This window comes from Ixodes scapularis, unplaced genomic scaffold (assembly GCF_016920785.2).
Source record: "Ixodes scapularis isolate PalLabHiFi unplaced genomic scaffold, ASM1692078v2 PGA_scaffold10__122_contigs__length_95168666, whole genome shotgun sequence".
In the NCBI taxonomy this organism is placed as follows: Eukaryota; Metazoa; Arthropoda; class Arachnida; order Ixodida; family Ixodidae; genus Ixodes; species Ixodes scapularis.
The window spans coordinates 23,472,258-23,488,526 of NW_024609836.1; the positions used below are offsets into that span (position 1 = coordinate 23,472,258).

The following is a 16,269-nucleotide window of genomic DNA, read 5'->3' on the forward strand; positions in this document are numbered from 1 at the left end:
AAAGGTTGGGGGGGAAACACAGAACAGATATTAAGTAAAAGTTCATAATTCACAGTAAAGCACATAGGCACTGCTCTACCTCACTGGGAGTGAAGGTGACGAGCTGCATGTCTACAGAAGTTGTCAAGCTTGTGATGATTGTTAGGGGGGTTCTGCGTGAATGCACATAAAGGGATTGCCATAACATTGAATACCACACCAAGAATGAATGCTGTTGCTCTATGGTAGGAACCGGCTCAAAGGCACCAGCACAATTCTTGTAAACTGCCTTCACTGCTGTCTCGTGAACTTGCAATTTCACAGCGTTGTTTAGGAGGCATAATAAGACGACCCACTAAAGGGCCACACTTGAGATCACTTATTGCCGCCAGTGAAGGGCCAGAATTCTAGGCAATGTCAGAGCAGTGAGTGATCCGGAGCGAGCTTGGCTGCCGAAGAATAGAGTAAGCTCTACTCCTTTGCTAAACATGTTCAGCTTATCTTACAAGATCAACCTCATATGGCGCTGCGATACTCTTGGTGTGGCAGTACCAGGGCTTTAAGAGGTACCTAAGTGTGCTATGGCCAGTTCCACAGGATAAGCAAAGTACAAAACCCTGTGTTCCGCACGTTTTGGACAAAACTCCCGACTTGCTGTGTGAAGAGGCATAGCTGGTTGTTTTTAGTAGACCTTGTCGGATGTTGTTCTGCAAACCTTCGTGGTTTTTGGGGTCACCTGATAAACGGCACCAGCATCAGGTTGTCTGTAACAGCAGTGGAGTCGTTTTCAGGGAGGCATTATCACGGTTAATAAGCATGTTGAGAACAACTGGACTCAGCACACTGTCCCATCAAACTGTCGAGCACTTGGGCCACTAGAAATAGTTTCATGATATACACAGCACTCTGAACAACTCAACTTGAAGGCTTCTAGTATGCACTCATTTAATTAAATCTAGTGTTAATGAGCACAAGTGGCTCGCTGGGAAAGTCGAAGGACTTAGGTTTCACGGAAGCCGGGCGGCACGCACAACATAGCAGCATGTTGCCATGCTTGTGGGAGGTTCCAGCTCGAGGTTATGGCGTCGCCGAAAGGGTAATCGAAAAGATACCACGACCAGCGCAAATCTAGAGTTCTTAGCACGATCCTTTCCATAAGGAGCGTGCTTCACTTCACTGTATCAATCGACAGGGTGACCGCCATAAACCGAATCCTGCATCCACGTTTTACATACCGCTAGAACTTACGCGGTATTTGCTCGGGGAGTGAGTGAAGGTGCAGCAGCTTGTTTGGGAGCAAGTGCCCATTTTGAGAATTACACTGCGAGTTGAAACAACGCAGAAGGCTCGCGTCTCGCAACGTCGCCTGTAGAATGAAGATTCGTAGAGTTTTTACACTGTGAAGGTAAGAGCGATCACATCGAACAGCTCAGCATTGAAGGGGCTACTGAGGTTTTAGGAGCCACTGATCGTAGTAATCGGATTCCAAAGACGTCGCGTTGACGTAGATTGTTTTTCAACAGCTAGATCATATAGGGCTGAGGCCAGGGTTGGGGTATCCGCCGCCAGAAACGTGGAGGAACCAAGCAAACGATGTGAGGCTCGCTGACTCGGTTCGTGGCTGCCGACGACGTCCAAGCAGCCCTAGTGGGGTCCTTGCTTCCGAGAAGACTGGAGATTCTCTCTGGCGGGCCCATAATATCCAGACAGCATACTTGTGGCTGATGCGGATTGCAGGAGGTGGATAACAGGACAGCCAACGCACTAGTAGGACGAGCACGGCCGGCACTCGGGACAATGGTGGTCGACGCGATGTTAAAATTAAACGCAGCCAAGCTTCGGTTTAGTACACAAGGTACTAAAATATTGGTTATGAAAATAATTGTATAAATCTTAAAACAACTTTCTGCATTTGAAAGTTGTAATTTCAATCGACAAAAACAAGCATATTCACGTTGCGTCAAATGAGCTTGGTCGAAACCAAAACCAACGGGCAACGAGGGCGACGAGTATCGTCGCATCGCCATCGACATCGCAAAACACAAAAACAAAGCGAGTTACAAACTTTTGGGCGCTTGCAGATAGGGTGACCACCCGTCCCGCGACTCGCGGGACTGTTCCGCATTGAGGGCTCGTGTCCCGCGTCCCGCAAGAGATATCAGAATCTTCAAAATGTCCCGCGATTCACACTGTCGTAAAAATCCCTACGCATCTCATGGCGCTGCCGAACAACGGGGCAAGTGCCCCGAGGAAGCGCCAAGGTCGCTGGTGAACGTGCGAATCGCGATGGTACATCATATTGTCTATCCAAGAATTGCAAGTTGCGACCGCCGTTCTTGCAAGAGAACTGACGTGCATGCGCCGTTGTGCCCCTCTTCCCTAGGTGGCAAAATATTGCGAGAAAATCGCTCGCCAAATGTTAAAAAAAATATTGTAATTCTTTTCCAATCGTGCTGTGTCTATGCAAAAAAAAAAAAACAGACGTATTTTTTTAATGGAGGACGATTACAGAAGGCCAATGGACTCCAAATCACAACAGTCAAAAACAACAACATAAGGTTCAAAATTTGTGTATAAGCATGTTGGTAAAAAGAAGAATCGACAGAAAAAAAGAAGCCGTAAAAAAATGTAGTATTTCTTTCCTTTTGATGCCTTGAGTTCTGCCGCTTCGATTTTACGTTTTCAACTTAGATACATTAATTAACATATGTGGCATTAAAGTTTAAAATATATCACTGGGAATGAAAATTATTTGAGCTTTACTGCCGCAATACAATTTGCAGCTTTATAATATGCTTTCGGACAATAAATTATAATAAATATGTTAACAGAGCCCCATTTCGCGGCGTGTGTCAATAAACTTCCTCGAATAGTTATTTTTAAATGATGCCTTTTAACCTGAACCTGCGGCAGAGGGAGTGGGAACATTTTTCTTCCTTCTGCCCATCTCGTGTTATAAGCATCATTGTCAACATCCATCAGCTCGACTGCAGACTAAGTTCTTTTTTGCAGTTGCCACAGTCGAAATATAAATCTATTCTACTCTTGCAGCCTCCTCTTCCTCTCCCTCTCCCCCCCCCTTCCCAGGTACGTGTCCCGCATTTCGCAAGCAGGAAGGTGGTCAGCCTACTTGCAGACTTTAGGAAAAAAACATCGAAGAACGTTCTTGGAAAAAGGAAGTGCCCTAGGTGTCGGCGTGCCAATGGAACAAGCTGTGGATTTAAGTCTAAGTGGTGAGTGCTTGCCCATTCGTTTTACTTTTTCAGTGCTTTCTGTTCGGAGCGTTTACGACGTTTTCTCGTGTTTGCAGTCGGCGTGAAAGCGAACGTGTGCGGTTCCTTGTCGCACACGTGCTTTCCGCATTGGATGACCCTCGAGCTTTTGCCGAGGAAGTCCCGGAACAGACCTGTCACTGAAAGAGCACTCAGACTGCGGGAGCGCACCCAGAGGCAAAGGTCCCACCGGAGGCAGAAGGGGCCAAGCGAGGCACTTGGTGAGTGTATCAGTGAGCTTTATCTCGTAGATCGGTTGACAAGGCTTGATTTCTGCAAATTGGGCGGCGGCTTGGTACCACCTAGATTGGCGGTGTGTTTGGCGGAACCCATGACTGCTAAAGGTACCCGTTAGTGTGCTGGCGTTCATATTTGCTTCCACTGCAAGAGGTTGATTTCAAGTTCGATTTTCGTCCTCGGAAACCATTCGAATCACTGCGTGACGAGCGTCTTTGCAACTAGGGTCTGTATTGAGGATGTTGCTTGCGAAGTGTATAAAAAGTTATTTTTCGACCTGGGCACTAACTTTTGATACAAAATCGTGTATATGTTGCGCTTATTTACTAACAACCCTCTGGCAGTACTTCATTGTGAAGGTTGGAAGAAAAAACAAAAAAGAAGACATTGAGTAGTGACAAAAGAAACAAAAAAGGTGTTTTAATGTACTTCCTGGAAAAGACTCTTAACTGATTTTCAAACTATTTCCTCAGCTTTCCTCCTCAGTTCATACGCAAAGTGAGAAATCGCGTGGTCGTATTTGACTGGAACCCAAAATTTTTCCAGCAGTCTGAAAGTCGGCAAGGGGAAAGCCCTCAAAAAAATTTACGCTCTACATTTTGGCAAGCGCCAACAACCATAAAGTGTAAACCGCATGTAAGAAATTTAGCGAGCGACAAGACAAGTGATGGCGACCTTTTTCGCTATCTCTCGATCAACCGCACGACGAGGAAAACCACATGAAAACGACGGTAGCATGCGACCAAAGCGATGAGCAAAGTTTTTTTAGAAATCCAAAAACCGAGCAGCGCGACGAGCAACAGTGAAAAATCTCCATCGCTCTTGCTCGCTAAATCGTGTAGATGCAGTTGAGCCCTAATTGTGTGAACGCGAGAGACACGTGCCACTAACTTCCAAGTGACTTACATTGCAGGGCTACACTGCCATTGGCTTCCAAGGGCTGTACGGGCCACGTGCACTTGCACTTTGACACCACTTACGAAACCAACACAAACATATCCAGGGGTTTTACGTGGGGTCAGCCATTCTACAAGGTGGTGCTGTTCAGTTAATTTATATCAAGTTAAAAATGAACAGCACTCTTCATTGATGGCTGATTCACACGATGACCTGATCCGCAGATGGATTGGTCATGTCCGCGGTTTGTCCTTCTCCCAAGCGCATCCACACGAAGAAGCAGACGCGCAAATGACAGCCAGGATAAACCGAGCACGTTCGCGACCTTATAGTGCCGCGAAACTCTAACATTGCACGATCACACTGTGGCATTGTCGTCCAATATCGAAATCGACATTTGCTACTTCGAACAAGAACTGTGCGCCGGTGTTACGTGCGGAGCGAGACATGACGCCACGATAGGCTTACTGCGAAGTGTCACTACCTTTACTAAACCAAGGCATGACAGAGACACAAGCATGGTCCTGCTCGAGGAGACGTAGGCGTGGAGGTGACGAAGTCCTGGGCTCGCAAAGGGGCATTTGGAGATGCCTTCACCCACTTTGCGCTCGCGCCTTCAGTACACCGCAGCCACTAGAAAGGTCTTGCTGGGTGAAAGGTTGACTGGAGATTTAAAGTGATTGCGGTGTGGTAGACGAATTTTGACAGAAGCTTTTCGACGCAGATGAGTACCAGAATCTGTGTCATGTCCGCTGGGTAAAGTTCCTCATACTAGCCTTTTTGGTATGAGAAATGAAATGAAAGAATGCTCTGTTACGATGGTTTCTATAATTTTTCTTTAAAAGTCTTGCTTGCAACTTTTAGGAAAGCACAAGCATTAGAGACCAGCTGCCCTCACAATCATGCCCCCCCCCCCCCCCCCCCTTCTTGGTAGTTGCTGCCGGTGAGCAACCTGATAGCCATGGGCTTTTCTACTTTTTTAAAAGCAATTAGTGGTTCTTGTGCATGTGCAAAAGTGAAAAGTAAGCTACTGCCCTGTTTGTCAGTTTTGTAACTCATTATTCCCTTTAACCGCAAATTTGTCTTCAGCCTGCTTCGCATGCACAATGCATTCATGGCATCTTCTATCCAAAAATTTCTATTGTGGGTTCTGTGCGTATTGGGCCGGGGGGGGGGGGGGAGGGGTTACTTTACTGGTTCAGTTGGTAGGCAGGAGATTGTGAGAAAGGGAAGGGTACATAAAATACAACCGTCATTTCTACTATGAAAACTTTTTGTTACAGAACTGACGAAAAAATGAGAGCAGGAAAAGATGTGGGACGGATCCCGTCTTCCTCATGCTTCTTCCTTCTTCCTCTTGCTTCTTACTTTCTGTAACCTAGTTTTGCAATTTAGAGTCATATACTACCACATAAGATCCGACGACGTGGAAGGTGCTGGAGCACCTTAACCCCTTAACCATTTTGGACCGAGCCTAGCTCGTCCACCTAGAGCCGTCCCTAAACCGTTTAGGATGAGTGTAGCTTACCCGCGCAACATACCTCGCCCCTTGGCTCTTTTTGAAAATCCCGTGCTTGTTCTGAGCGTAGTTTGCGATGGTGCTCAGAGATGGCAGCACACATTTTTTTTTGTACACGTTTTGAAGTATGGCGACCGTTTGTGGAGACAATGGCGGCCTGAGACGTACGTGCAATATAAATTTAAAAAACAACAACTTGGCATCAAAAACTGAAGAAACAAAACGGTTTGGGGTTAAGGTGAACAATGTGCGACATTATTATGCAGTCTGCTCCTTCCTTAGAGAATATCTAATTGGATATGAGACACACTTTTTTGACGTGCAGGCAACGTCAACAGAAATTTTAAGTGATGGCAGATTCCGCAGTCCACTTATGGCCGATTCACACGATGAGCTTATTCGCAGATAGATTAATCCCCTGACAAGACGTCCATGGGACGCCAGTCCCCCATGCCCATCCGTACGGCGGAGACGAGCAGATGACAGCGAGAAAGACCAAACCTATTCGCGGCTCTGCCATTCCGCGAAATGCCAGCATCGTACTGTGACACCGTTTTCCAAGGTCATAAGTGATGTTTACGACTACGATCATGGTGCTTCCATGAAAAAGAATTGGTGTGTGCCGCTGTTACATACCGAGCGAGACAAAGCATCGTGGCGGACTTAGCGTGGAGTACCACCAGCTTTACTAACCACTTGACACGAGTAAGGTCCTGCTCAAGTGGCTTGAGCGTCAAAGTGACGAAGTCCTTGGGTCGCTGAGAGGCATTTGGAAATGTCTTCACGCACTGCTTGCTTCTGCACCACTCTTCAGCAAACTACAGCGATAAGAAAGCCTTACTGGGTGGAAATATTAGTAATAGTTCACAGAGCACAACAGACAACACGCCATCGAAAGAGATCCATAAAAAGAAACAACACTCGCGCAGCGCTGATTAACCCACACGCCCAAGCTGAAGTATGGAAATATTGGTTTAACGTGCAGGGGAGCTTGCAGCCTGCTAGGCAAGTTTTGACAGAAGCTTCTTGACATTGACCCTGAGCAGTACCAGAAGCTGCGGCGCATCAGCTGGGCAAAGCTTTTGCAGCTTCCTTCACGAGTGGAAATGAAGAGTTGCTCGACAAAATGAACCAGCGAATAGACAAAATACACTGGTGCACTATTTTTGTTTGGCTCATTGGCAAACAAAAAATATTGCTGTGCAATGATAAGTACAGGTTGTGTGCTCTTTTTCTTTTGCAAAACATGAACTGCTTTATGTTTTGGCTGAAAACGAAAAATTATTCAAGTTCATATATTAAATGATGGAGCTATGAACTCTCCATACCAATCTGTAGACGAAAAGCTTCATGTGACTTCGGCTTTCTTGAACGTGGAAGCTGTTCGCGCGAAATAATGAAGCACTTCACCTTTCTGTCATTTTGAACTACTTTCCGTAAAAACAAGGCATATAATTTCGTAGAATGACAGAATGTCTGTAGTCCACATTATGGACAGCTGTCTGTACGAAATGTGAAAGCTTTCCGCACTAAATAACGAAGGACTATACTTTTCCGCCTTATATAAGCCTAAAGCTACGAGTCATCCGCACCAGTCCTCCACCTCTGATACGTCAGGTGACAGGCCTGGCAGATCTAGAGCTCTGCCAGGTGAGTCGCCTGATGTATCGGAGGAGCGAATGGTACGCATGGCTCGTAGCTGTGGCCTTGTATAAGGCGGGAAGGTATAGTCCTTCGTACTTAGTGCGGATAGCTTGCAGATTTCCTACGCATAGCTGTCCGTTATGTGGGCTGCAGACGTTCCGTCATTCTACGAAGTTATATGCCTTGTTTTTACAGAAGGTCCAGTATCTAGATTACGGGAAACCTAGCCGGCAATATTGAACCGGCAGCTTTTGCCCGTGAAATTGGGTGAATAGTTTTACAGCGTACGAGGGTTAGCGAATACCTGCGCATTCGGCGACCAGTTGGACTCGCTACTCCGAGACCGTTTCGTCGGCGGCATCAACAACCCCGTCATGGAGGCGCGACTCCTGAAGCTCCCCGACCACTCGCTGGACGACGTAGTGAAGGCAGCGCTGGCGATGGAAGCTGCAGCTAAGGACACTAGCGGGATTCCTCGTGCGGCCGGCTCACTGTCGACGCAAGCAACGGGAGCGGCGGTTAACACGGTGGCGACAAGGGGCTGGTGCCTGCAGCCACTGCGGTGCTGCCCACTACCAATCACAGTGCCAATTCGCCCAAGCACAATGCTTCACGTACGTGTGTGATAATCGGTCACCTCGCACGTGTCTGCCGAGCGGGAAGGACGAGCGGCGGCCAGCAGCAGCAGCAGCTGCCTGGTTCAAGCCCGGGTTCCACCCAAGCCCGCAGCCAGGGTGGCCGTCGCATGAGAACGCGGCGTGGACGAGCGGCACCAGGCCCGGGTCCCTCTTCAGCCAGGCTCCACGTCGTGGCCGAGGAGCTGCAGATTTTCGACTTGTTGCATACCAAAAAGGTTTATTGTCCGTGGCACCTTACGTGGTGTCTGTCGAAGTCTGCGGGCACCCGTTCACCATGGAGCTGGACACAGGGGCCAGCGTGGCGGTCAAGGCCGGGAAGCTGTTCAAGCGGACCTTCCCCGGCGTGTCCATTGACTGCACAGCTACTTCGGGCAGCTTTCCCTGCTCCAGGGTCGGGCCAAGGTCAGCGTTCGCCTTGGCAACAGGGAGGCAGTCCTTCCCCTCTGACTAATCAAGGGGTCGTCGTCTACGCTGCTTGGCCGGAACTGGATTCACGCGCTGGGTGTTCGACTGCCGGAGTACCACGAAGCTGCACTGCACGTGGTGAGAGCCGTCCCGAGCCTCCTGATCAACTTCCAGTCCCTGTTCACGCCGGGGGGAGGGGGGGGGGGGGAGGGCACCTTTGCCGGCACCACGGTCGGCATCCACGTACCCGAAAGAGCCCGGCCTCGTTTCTTCAAGCCGCGTCCGCTGCCGTTCACCCTAAAGGACGGGGTCACCCAGGAGCTGCAACGGCTTCAGCAATAGGGTATCCTGATGCCCGTCAAAATTTCAGAGTGGGCCGCACTAATTGTTTCAGTCCTCAAGCGAAACGGCAGTGTCAGAATCTGCGGGTACTTCAAGGCCACCGTCAACCCCGTCGCTACCGTCGACAAGTACCCGCTGCCTCGGATAGAAGATCTCTGGTCGACTTTGTCCGGGGGACAGAAGTTCTCCAAGCTCAAACGTCGAGATGCCTACCAGCAGCTGGTGCTCCAGCTTGTCGCACGGAAGTATGTCACCATATCGACTACCATAGTACTCTTCCAGCATACGCGCCTACCGTTCAGCGTGGCCTTAGCCCCAGCCATCCTCCAAAGGGAGATGGACAACCTCTTTAGAAGCATGAGGCACGTGGCGGTCTACTTGAACCACATCCTGGTCGGCGGTACCGGCGACGGGGACCGCCTGCAGAACCTGCACGGAGTCCTTACACGATTGCAAGACGCCGGTCTCAAGCTGAGGCTGGACAAGTGCATGTTCCTGACCCCCAGTGTGGAATACTTGGGACACGTCATCTCTCAAGCCGGCCTGGACCCGTCCCCCCGCAAGATTGAGGTTGTGCTCAAGAGCCTCATCAACTTTTACAGGAGGTTCCTGCCAAACCTGTCAACGCATCTAGAGCCGTTGCATCGTCTGCTTCGTGATGGTTAGCAGTGGGCCTGGAAGAAGGAGCAGGACTTGGCCGTCCACACAGCAAGGAGTTCGTCATCATGGCTCTAATGCTGGTAGACTTGGATCCGGTCAAGCCTGTAGTCCTCACCTTAGATGCGTCACCGTATGGGGTCGGAGCCGTCCTGTCGCACCAGGGTCATGATGGTCAGGAACGCCCTGTGGCGTTTCTTTCTTGTCGGCTAAAGGCGCTCATATTCCGGATTGAGCGCTTCCACCAGTACCTGTAGGGCCGGAAATTCGAGGCAGTCATGGACCACAAGCCACTGCTGGGGCTGCTGGAGCCTGATAAGGCAGTTCCAGTGCATGCCTCACCCAGAGTGGTACGCTGGGTCTTGACAATGGCGGCCTACAAATGCAAGCTGGTCTATCGTCCTGGGAAGGCCCTGGGACCTGCCGACGCCCTGAACCACCTGCCCCTGCCGGAGGTGCCTGCTGCCGTTCCAGAACCAGCTGAAATTTTCCTGCTGGAGTGGGCCTACCCGGGGGACTCAGCAGGACTTTGGTGGCGCAGGCGACCAGCCGGGACCCGGTCCTGATCCAGGTGGTCAAGGTGGTGTCCCAAGGGGAGGCGCTGCGCCACCAGACCTACAGCACAAGGCCGCCGAGCTGAGCTTGGAGCAGGGCTGCCTGCTGTGGGGTTCCAGGGTGGTGATTTCACAAGGTCTCCGTGCCAAGGTCCTGCACTTGCTGCATGCGGGGTACCCTGGCGTGGAAAAGACCAAGATGATGGCACGGTCGCAAATTTTGTGGCCTGGCCTGGACCAGGACATCACTTACCTGGTGCAAGGCTGCAAGGGCTGCCAGGAGCACCAGCGAGCCTCGCATCACGTCGAAATCACCTCCTGGCCGTTCCCACAGAGGCCCTGGTCCCGCTTGCACGTGGATTTTGCGGGACCCTTCAAGGGCCGCTACTTGTGGACGCTTTTTCAAAGTGGATAGAGGCACTGCCTGTCACCGCTTCATCAACAAGCGCGACCATTGCGGCGCTGCGGCAGGCCTTCGCGGCGCAGGGATCGCCGGACTTTATTACGTCCAACAATGGTCCCGCTTCCGCCAGCGCCAAGTACCTGGACTGCCTGCAGAAGAATGTAATCCGCCGGATGCTGGTTTCGCCGTAACACCCCGCTTCCAATGATGCAGCCGAGCGGGTGGTACAGACAATCAAGAACAAGCTCAAGAAGAGCCGGCCCGGGGATTTCCGGAAGCAGGTGGCCCGGGTACTGTTCCAGTACCGGACCACACACCATGAGGTCGCTGGTCATGTCCCCATGTGAGCTTCTGCTGGGCCGGATGGTCAAGACACCCTTGGACGTCGTGCATCCGGACCTCAGGCCCACGGCGCTCCTGAAGCAGCTGAAGCAGAAGTTGGCTGCTGACCGAGGGTGCCGTTCCGGGCCTTTGCCGGAGCCGGGAGCGTCGGTCTTCGCCCGGAACTTCCGCCCTGGCCCACCCTGGTCCGCCGAACATGTGGTCTCTTCGGCGAGCGCCTCTTCGCTAATCGTCCGCATGCCCGACGGCACCACCTGGCACCGGCACGCCGACCATGTTAGGCCTCGCTTCGGGACCGGGCTTTTACCCTCGGCCGTCGCTTCGGAAGACCAGCCCGCAGGGACACCAGTCGCACCAGTTGCGGCCAGTGGTGCGCCACCCACGATGAAGGCGACAAGCGTCGCCAGTCTTGTTGCGCCAGTTGGACCGGTGCCACTCTGAAATCTGGTCCCTGCGGCTCCACCGGATTGAGCGAAACCGGTTCAGGTAGCGCACGGCGTTGCCACACCTGGCCCGTCGACACCAGTGACCAGGCAAAGCACGCGGCAGCGAAGGCCACCTGACCTTTACTCGCTGGGGTAATCTTCACCGTCGATCGGCTAGGACTTGGCACGACCAGACTAGGAATTGGGGTTGGTCGTGTGCCTTGGCATTCATTTACTTTGTATTTTTAGAAAAACAAACTGGGGGAGAGGGATGTTACAAGTACGTAGCACCTCAACCAGTCCCCCCGCCTATGACCCCCAGACTCGGCAGGCAACATTGATCACAGCAGCAATAAACGCCGAGGAGCGCACGCCGCCCCGGTCAGTCATCAGCACCTCACAACCAGGCTGCGAGCCGTTCACTTCTCGGCGGGTGCTTCGGCTCGCTTTGTCCACGATCCCGAAGAGTCGTGACACATTTTTTCCGGATATATAGTACAATTCCACCCCTCTAATATTTTCACGTGTGTAAAAATGGTCTTTATAGGCATTCAAAGTACATTGTTCACAATACGAAGAAGGGATACCGATTTCGGTAAGAAGGAAGATATCTATTGGCGGGTTCAAATTGTTAACCGAGATTTGAAACTCGTCCCAGTGCTTGCGCAGGCTTTTGATATTTACATGAATGAGCGTAAGAGAGCTACCAGAAGTAGATCCCAACACCTGATGAAACAAGCTGCATCCAGGAAACGAAAAACATTCTCTCACGCCTACACGAGCTTAGCGAGGTCCCTTCTTGTCCTTGTCTTTTTTGCGCTATTTTATGTTTTACTAAGATGAACCAACTAGCCCAACAACGTTCCCTAACTGTGTTTATGCATATGACAGGGGGCCCATCCTGTTTCTTTGAGAAAACTTTGGCGTTTTAAAGCCACACAAGTGGGAAACTGCTTTCTTCGCCCGTGATTCGTGCCACCCAAAAGAGTTTCCTATACGCTTGGGTCAGATTGTCATAAAAAATAACTTTGGATCATTATCTGCTTGCCGTAGGTTTTTCAGCCCGCCACGCGCAGCCGTCCGAGCGTCCTTTAGGGTGACTGAGGCGAAGCTAAGCAAAGCTATGGGGGCTCCGTCGCGCTTTGTTGACAGGCAGTGTATTGTAAAGATTTCAGTCGATTGAGGCATTGGGAGGTCGATCTTCCAAGAAAGATCTCCGATGACCTCTGGCAGCTTCTCTCCGGGCACAGAATGGAGACAGTGCAATTCCATGTCGGAACGTCGACTGTACTGTTGCGAGTCAAAGCTCGTCTTTCAACCTTGAAATCTCCCCAGTTCGATTCCCCGTCACCGTCTTGATCGTGGAGACCCCATGCTGCAGATCCCTAACGGAAACCTCGTTCGCGTTGGCGCGAGCCAACATGGTATCGCACTTTAATTTAAATAAGTTGACGGTCGTTTCGAGCTCGCAAACCTTAGTGCAAGTTCATCGACCGCCGGCTTCAGGTCTAGTAGCTAATACACCTTTGCAGTAAACGGCAAGGACTGTCGACAATAGTTTTTAACGTGAGGAGTTTGACCAGAGCAGCATTGATAAAGGCCAGCTGACCAGCAACAATAGTGTCGCTAGCTTTCTCCCGTTTGTACAACTCAGTACGACCGGGGACGTCTATTGAAATATTACTATCCCCACTAGTGTCCGAGTGAAGCTTGCTCGTATTTTATTTATTTCATTTATGCATACCGCAGGCCATTCCGGGCCCAAGCAGGATGGAACAACAGGAAAGAAAAACATAACTAAACAAAATGAACCAACAACGTGAATGGCAGGTAGGACATGTCCAGTTGCCCCCCCCCCCCCCCCCCAACCCCCCCTCGGGAACCGCCCATTCCCACAAACGTACTATCTGCAGCCCCTGAGCATTGCTTTCCGAGGTGATATTCAATTTTTCCAGAGAAGCAGGTCAAGAACCTTTCATTTTTCGGGACTGGGGGGTTTCACTGAACGCAATCTATAAGACAGAGCACAACGAAGAGTGGTTACACATACGCACAAGACACTAATGACCGGCAGAAGATAACAAACACTGTGCAGTGGATGGCGTAAAATATGTAACTTTCTCATCCAGTGTTGACCTTTGGTCTCACCTGTGAAGATTGCAGTGGTCAGTATCCGAAAAATATTTCGTCACTGACTGCGATGAGCGTAGGGCTGGCTGGTCCTTTATGGCAGCGATGATCTGGTAGACCAACCCGGCGACGTCTGGCGGTGATTCCCTCCAGAAGGCAACCACAGCATCGCGACCGTGAATGGGCAGGAAGGTGCGGCTGGAAAAAGGTTACTCAATACGTGATGAACGTAGATTTCGACACCAGTGCCATGGTAATCTTGTGGGCGCTCGATGTCGGCCCATGTGCCGCTTGTTGCCTTTAGTGGTCAGTATACAAAAACAAATTTCGCCACCGACTGCCATGAGCGTAGCGCTGGCTGGTCCATTTATGGCCGGGATCATCTGGTGGACCAACCCGGCCACGCCTGGTGGTGATTCCTTTCAGGAGAAAGCCACAGCGTCACGACCGTGAAAGCGCAGGAACGGGCTTTCACGCCCGTTCCTGCGCTTTTCGACAGGCGTGCTATGGTAAACTTGTGGGCTCTCGATGTTGGTCCCTATGCCGCTTGTTGCCTTTGAAGGTTGCAATTTAAAAGCAGGGCTTTTAAATTGCTTGGTGATGCGAGATATCAGTCCAAACACCTTTGTCGCACTGCCAACAATGGCAGGCATGTAGCCAGGATTTTGTTTCAGGGGGGGGGGGGGGGGGCGAGGCCCGCCCATGACATAATGCTGTATGAGGGGGAGGGGGGTGAGGAGGTACAAGCAAAATAGAAAATTTCGGGGGGCCCGGGCCCCATGGGCCCCCCCCTCTTGGCTACGTGCCTGAATGGAGGGCACATGCGAAGTAAACGGCAGTTCATTATTTATGCTCATGCCAAGGTCTCTTACAACAGAGATGCGTTTGATTAAGTTATTTTTAATACATAATTGTTATGTACTCCATCACAAGGCCTGCACACTGACAAGACATTCGTTTTGCGAGGGTTTTGCAGAATGATGCGTGGCGCGAAATTTTATGAAGTTTCGCAGTTGACAGGAGTATGAACATTCATAAAAGCTTAATGTCATCTTCAAGCAAGAACTTGGAATTTCTAACATATGAAGCGTAATCTGTGTAACAACAGGGGCACAGAAGTTTAAAATGTAATTGTTCAGCTGACCCTATTTAAGGAAGCCTAATCATTTAGGAAGTTCAGCAATAAAAGGAAGTCAAGAATAGACCCTTGGGGAACACCGGAATGGGCGAAAATGTTTTGAGGGAGTATTATCTACTCGAACAGGGTTGAGACGACATGATAGGTAACATTGAGACCATTTGCACAAATCTGATCAAGAACTACATAAAATAATTGATGCAATAACAAATCATGGTTTACCTAATGAAACGTTTTTGCCAAATCAAAATGTATACAATTAATTTGACCTCCATTCATAAAAACAGGGGCACAGAATTTCAAAATGTGCACAAATCAGTTTTAACTGACCTTCCCGTCAGGAAACCGTGCTTTCAAGATACAATTTTTTTGACGGAAGTAAAAAGGAATCGGGTGATGCATAATGCGCTCAAACAGTTTAGAAGATCCAGACACTAAAGATATCGGTGATAGTTATTAGTAACAGAAGCGTTACGACCTTTGAAAATATGTATCATCACCGCTTTCTTCCAAAACAACGGGAGAAAACAGGAACTTAGAGGGAGGCTAAAAACGTGCTTAAAAATAGATAAAAAGTGAAAGCCGTTTACAACTCCCTGTAACACCGAATTAGAGCGCAGCTCTTGAGGAGGAGGAGGGAAGGGTACTGGGGGGTGAAATGACCTGGGGGGGGGGGGGGTCACGTGACCTTGGGGGTCACGTGACCCCCCCCCCCCGTGACCCTCCAAGGTCACGTGACCTTGGGGGTCACCTGACGATGCCGATGATGTTATCAGTGACGTCACTGATGACGTCATTCGTGATGATGACGATGACGATGCGGATGCCGGTGACGTCATCAGTGACGTCACTGATGACGTCATCAGTGATGATGACGATGACGATGCGGATGCCGGTGATGTCATCAGTGACGTCACTGATGACGTCATCAGTGACGATGACGATGCGGACTCCGATGACGTCATCAGCGATGATGACGATGACAATGCGGATGTCGATGACGTCATCAGTGACGTCACTGATGACGTAATCCGTGATGATGACGATGACGATGCGGATGCCGGTGACGTCATCATTGACGTAACATGACGTCATCTGTGATGATGACGATGACGATGCGGATGCCGGTGAGGTCATCAGTGACGTCACTGATGACGTCATTAGTGATGATGACGATGACGATGTGGATGCCGGTGACGTCATCAGTGGCGATGACGTCATCGGAGAGGTCACGTGACCTCGGCGGGGGGTCACGTGACCCTGGGGGGTTGTCACGTGACCTCGGTGGTCACGTGACTTGGGGGGTCACGTGACCTCGGGGGTCACGTACTTTGGGTGTCACGTGACCTTGGGGGTCACGTGACCCTGGGGGAGGGGTCACGTGACCTCTGGGGTCACGTGACCTTGGGGTGACCTTGGGGGCCACGTGACCTTGGGATGACCTTGGGGGTCGCGTGACCTTGGGGTGACCTTGGTTACGCCGACGGCGACGCCAACGGCGACGCCGCTCAAGCCGGGAACGGGCCCCTAAGAGCTGCGCTCTAAAACAATTCACAACAACCTTTAACAAAAATGGAATAGAGACAGCCTCAATAGGAAATATTGGTTTTATTTTCCTCGCAGCTTCAGCGATTTCTTCGATATCTACTCTAATACGAGAAAAAAAGTCATTGCAGTTGATTCAAAT

General features: G+C 50.5%; 1 protein-coding gene across 1 annotated transcript; it reads left to right on the forward strand.

Annotated features, from left to right (window-relative positions):
- The first annotated feature begins 3,072 nt into the window (after nucleotides 1-3,072).
- Nucleotides 3,073-11,717, forward strand: LOC121047251. Its single transcript, XM_040502357.1, has 3 exons — nucleotides 3,073-3,212; nucleotides 3,290-3,498; nucleotides 10,113-11,717. Exons 1-3 carry the CDS (start codon nucleotides 3,182-3,184, stop codon nucleotides 10,557-10,559), a joined length of 687 nt encoding a protein of 228 aa, XP_040358291.1. The 5' UTR covers nucleotides 3,073-3,181; the 3' UTR covers nucleotides 10,560-11,717.
- The last annotated feature ends 4,552 nt before the right edge of the window (nucleotides 11,718-16,269 follow it).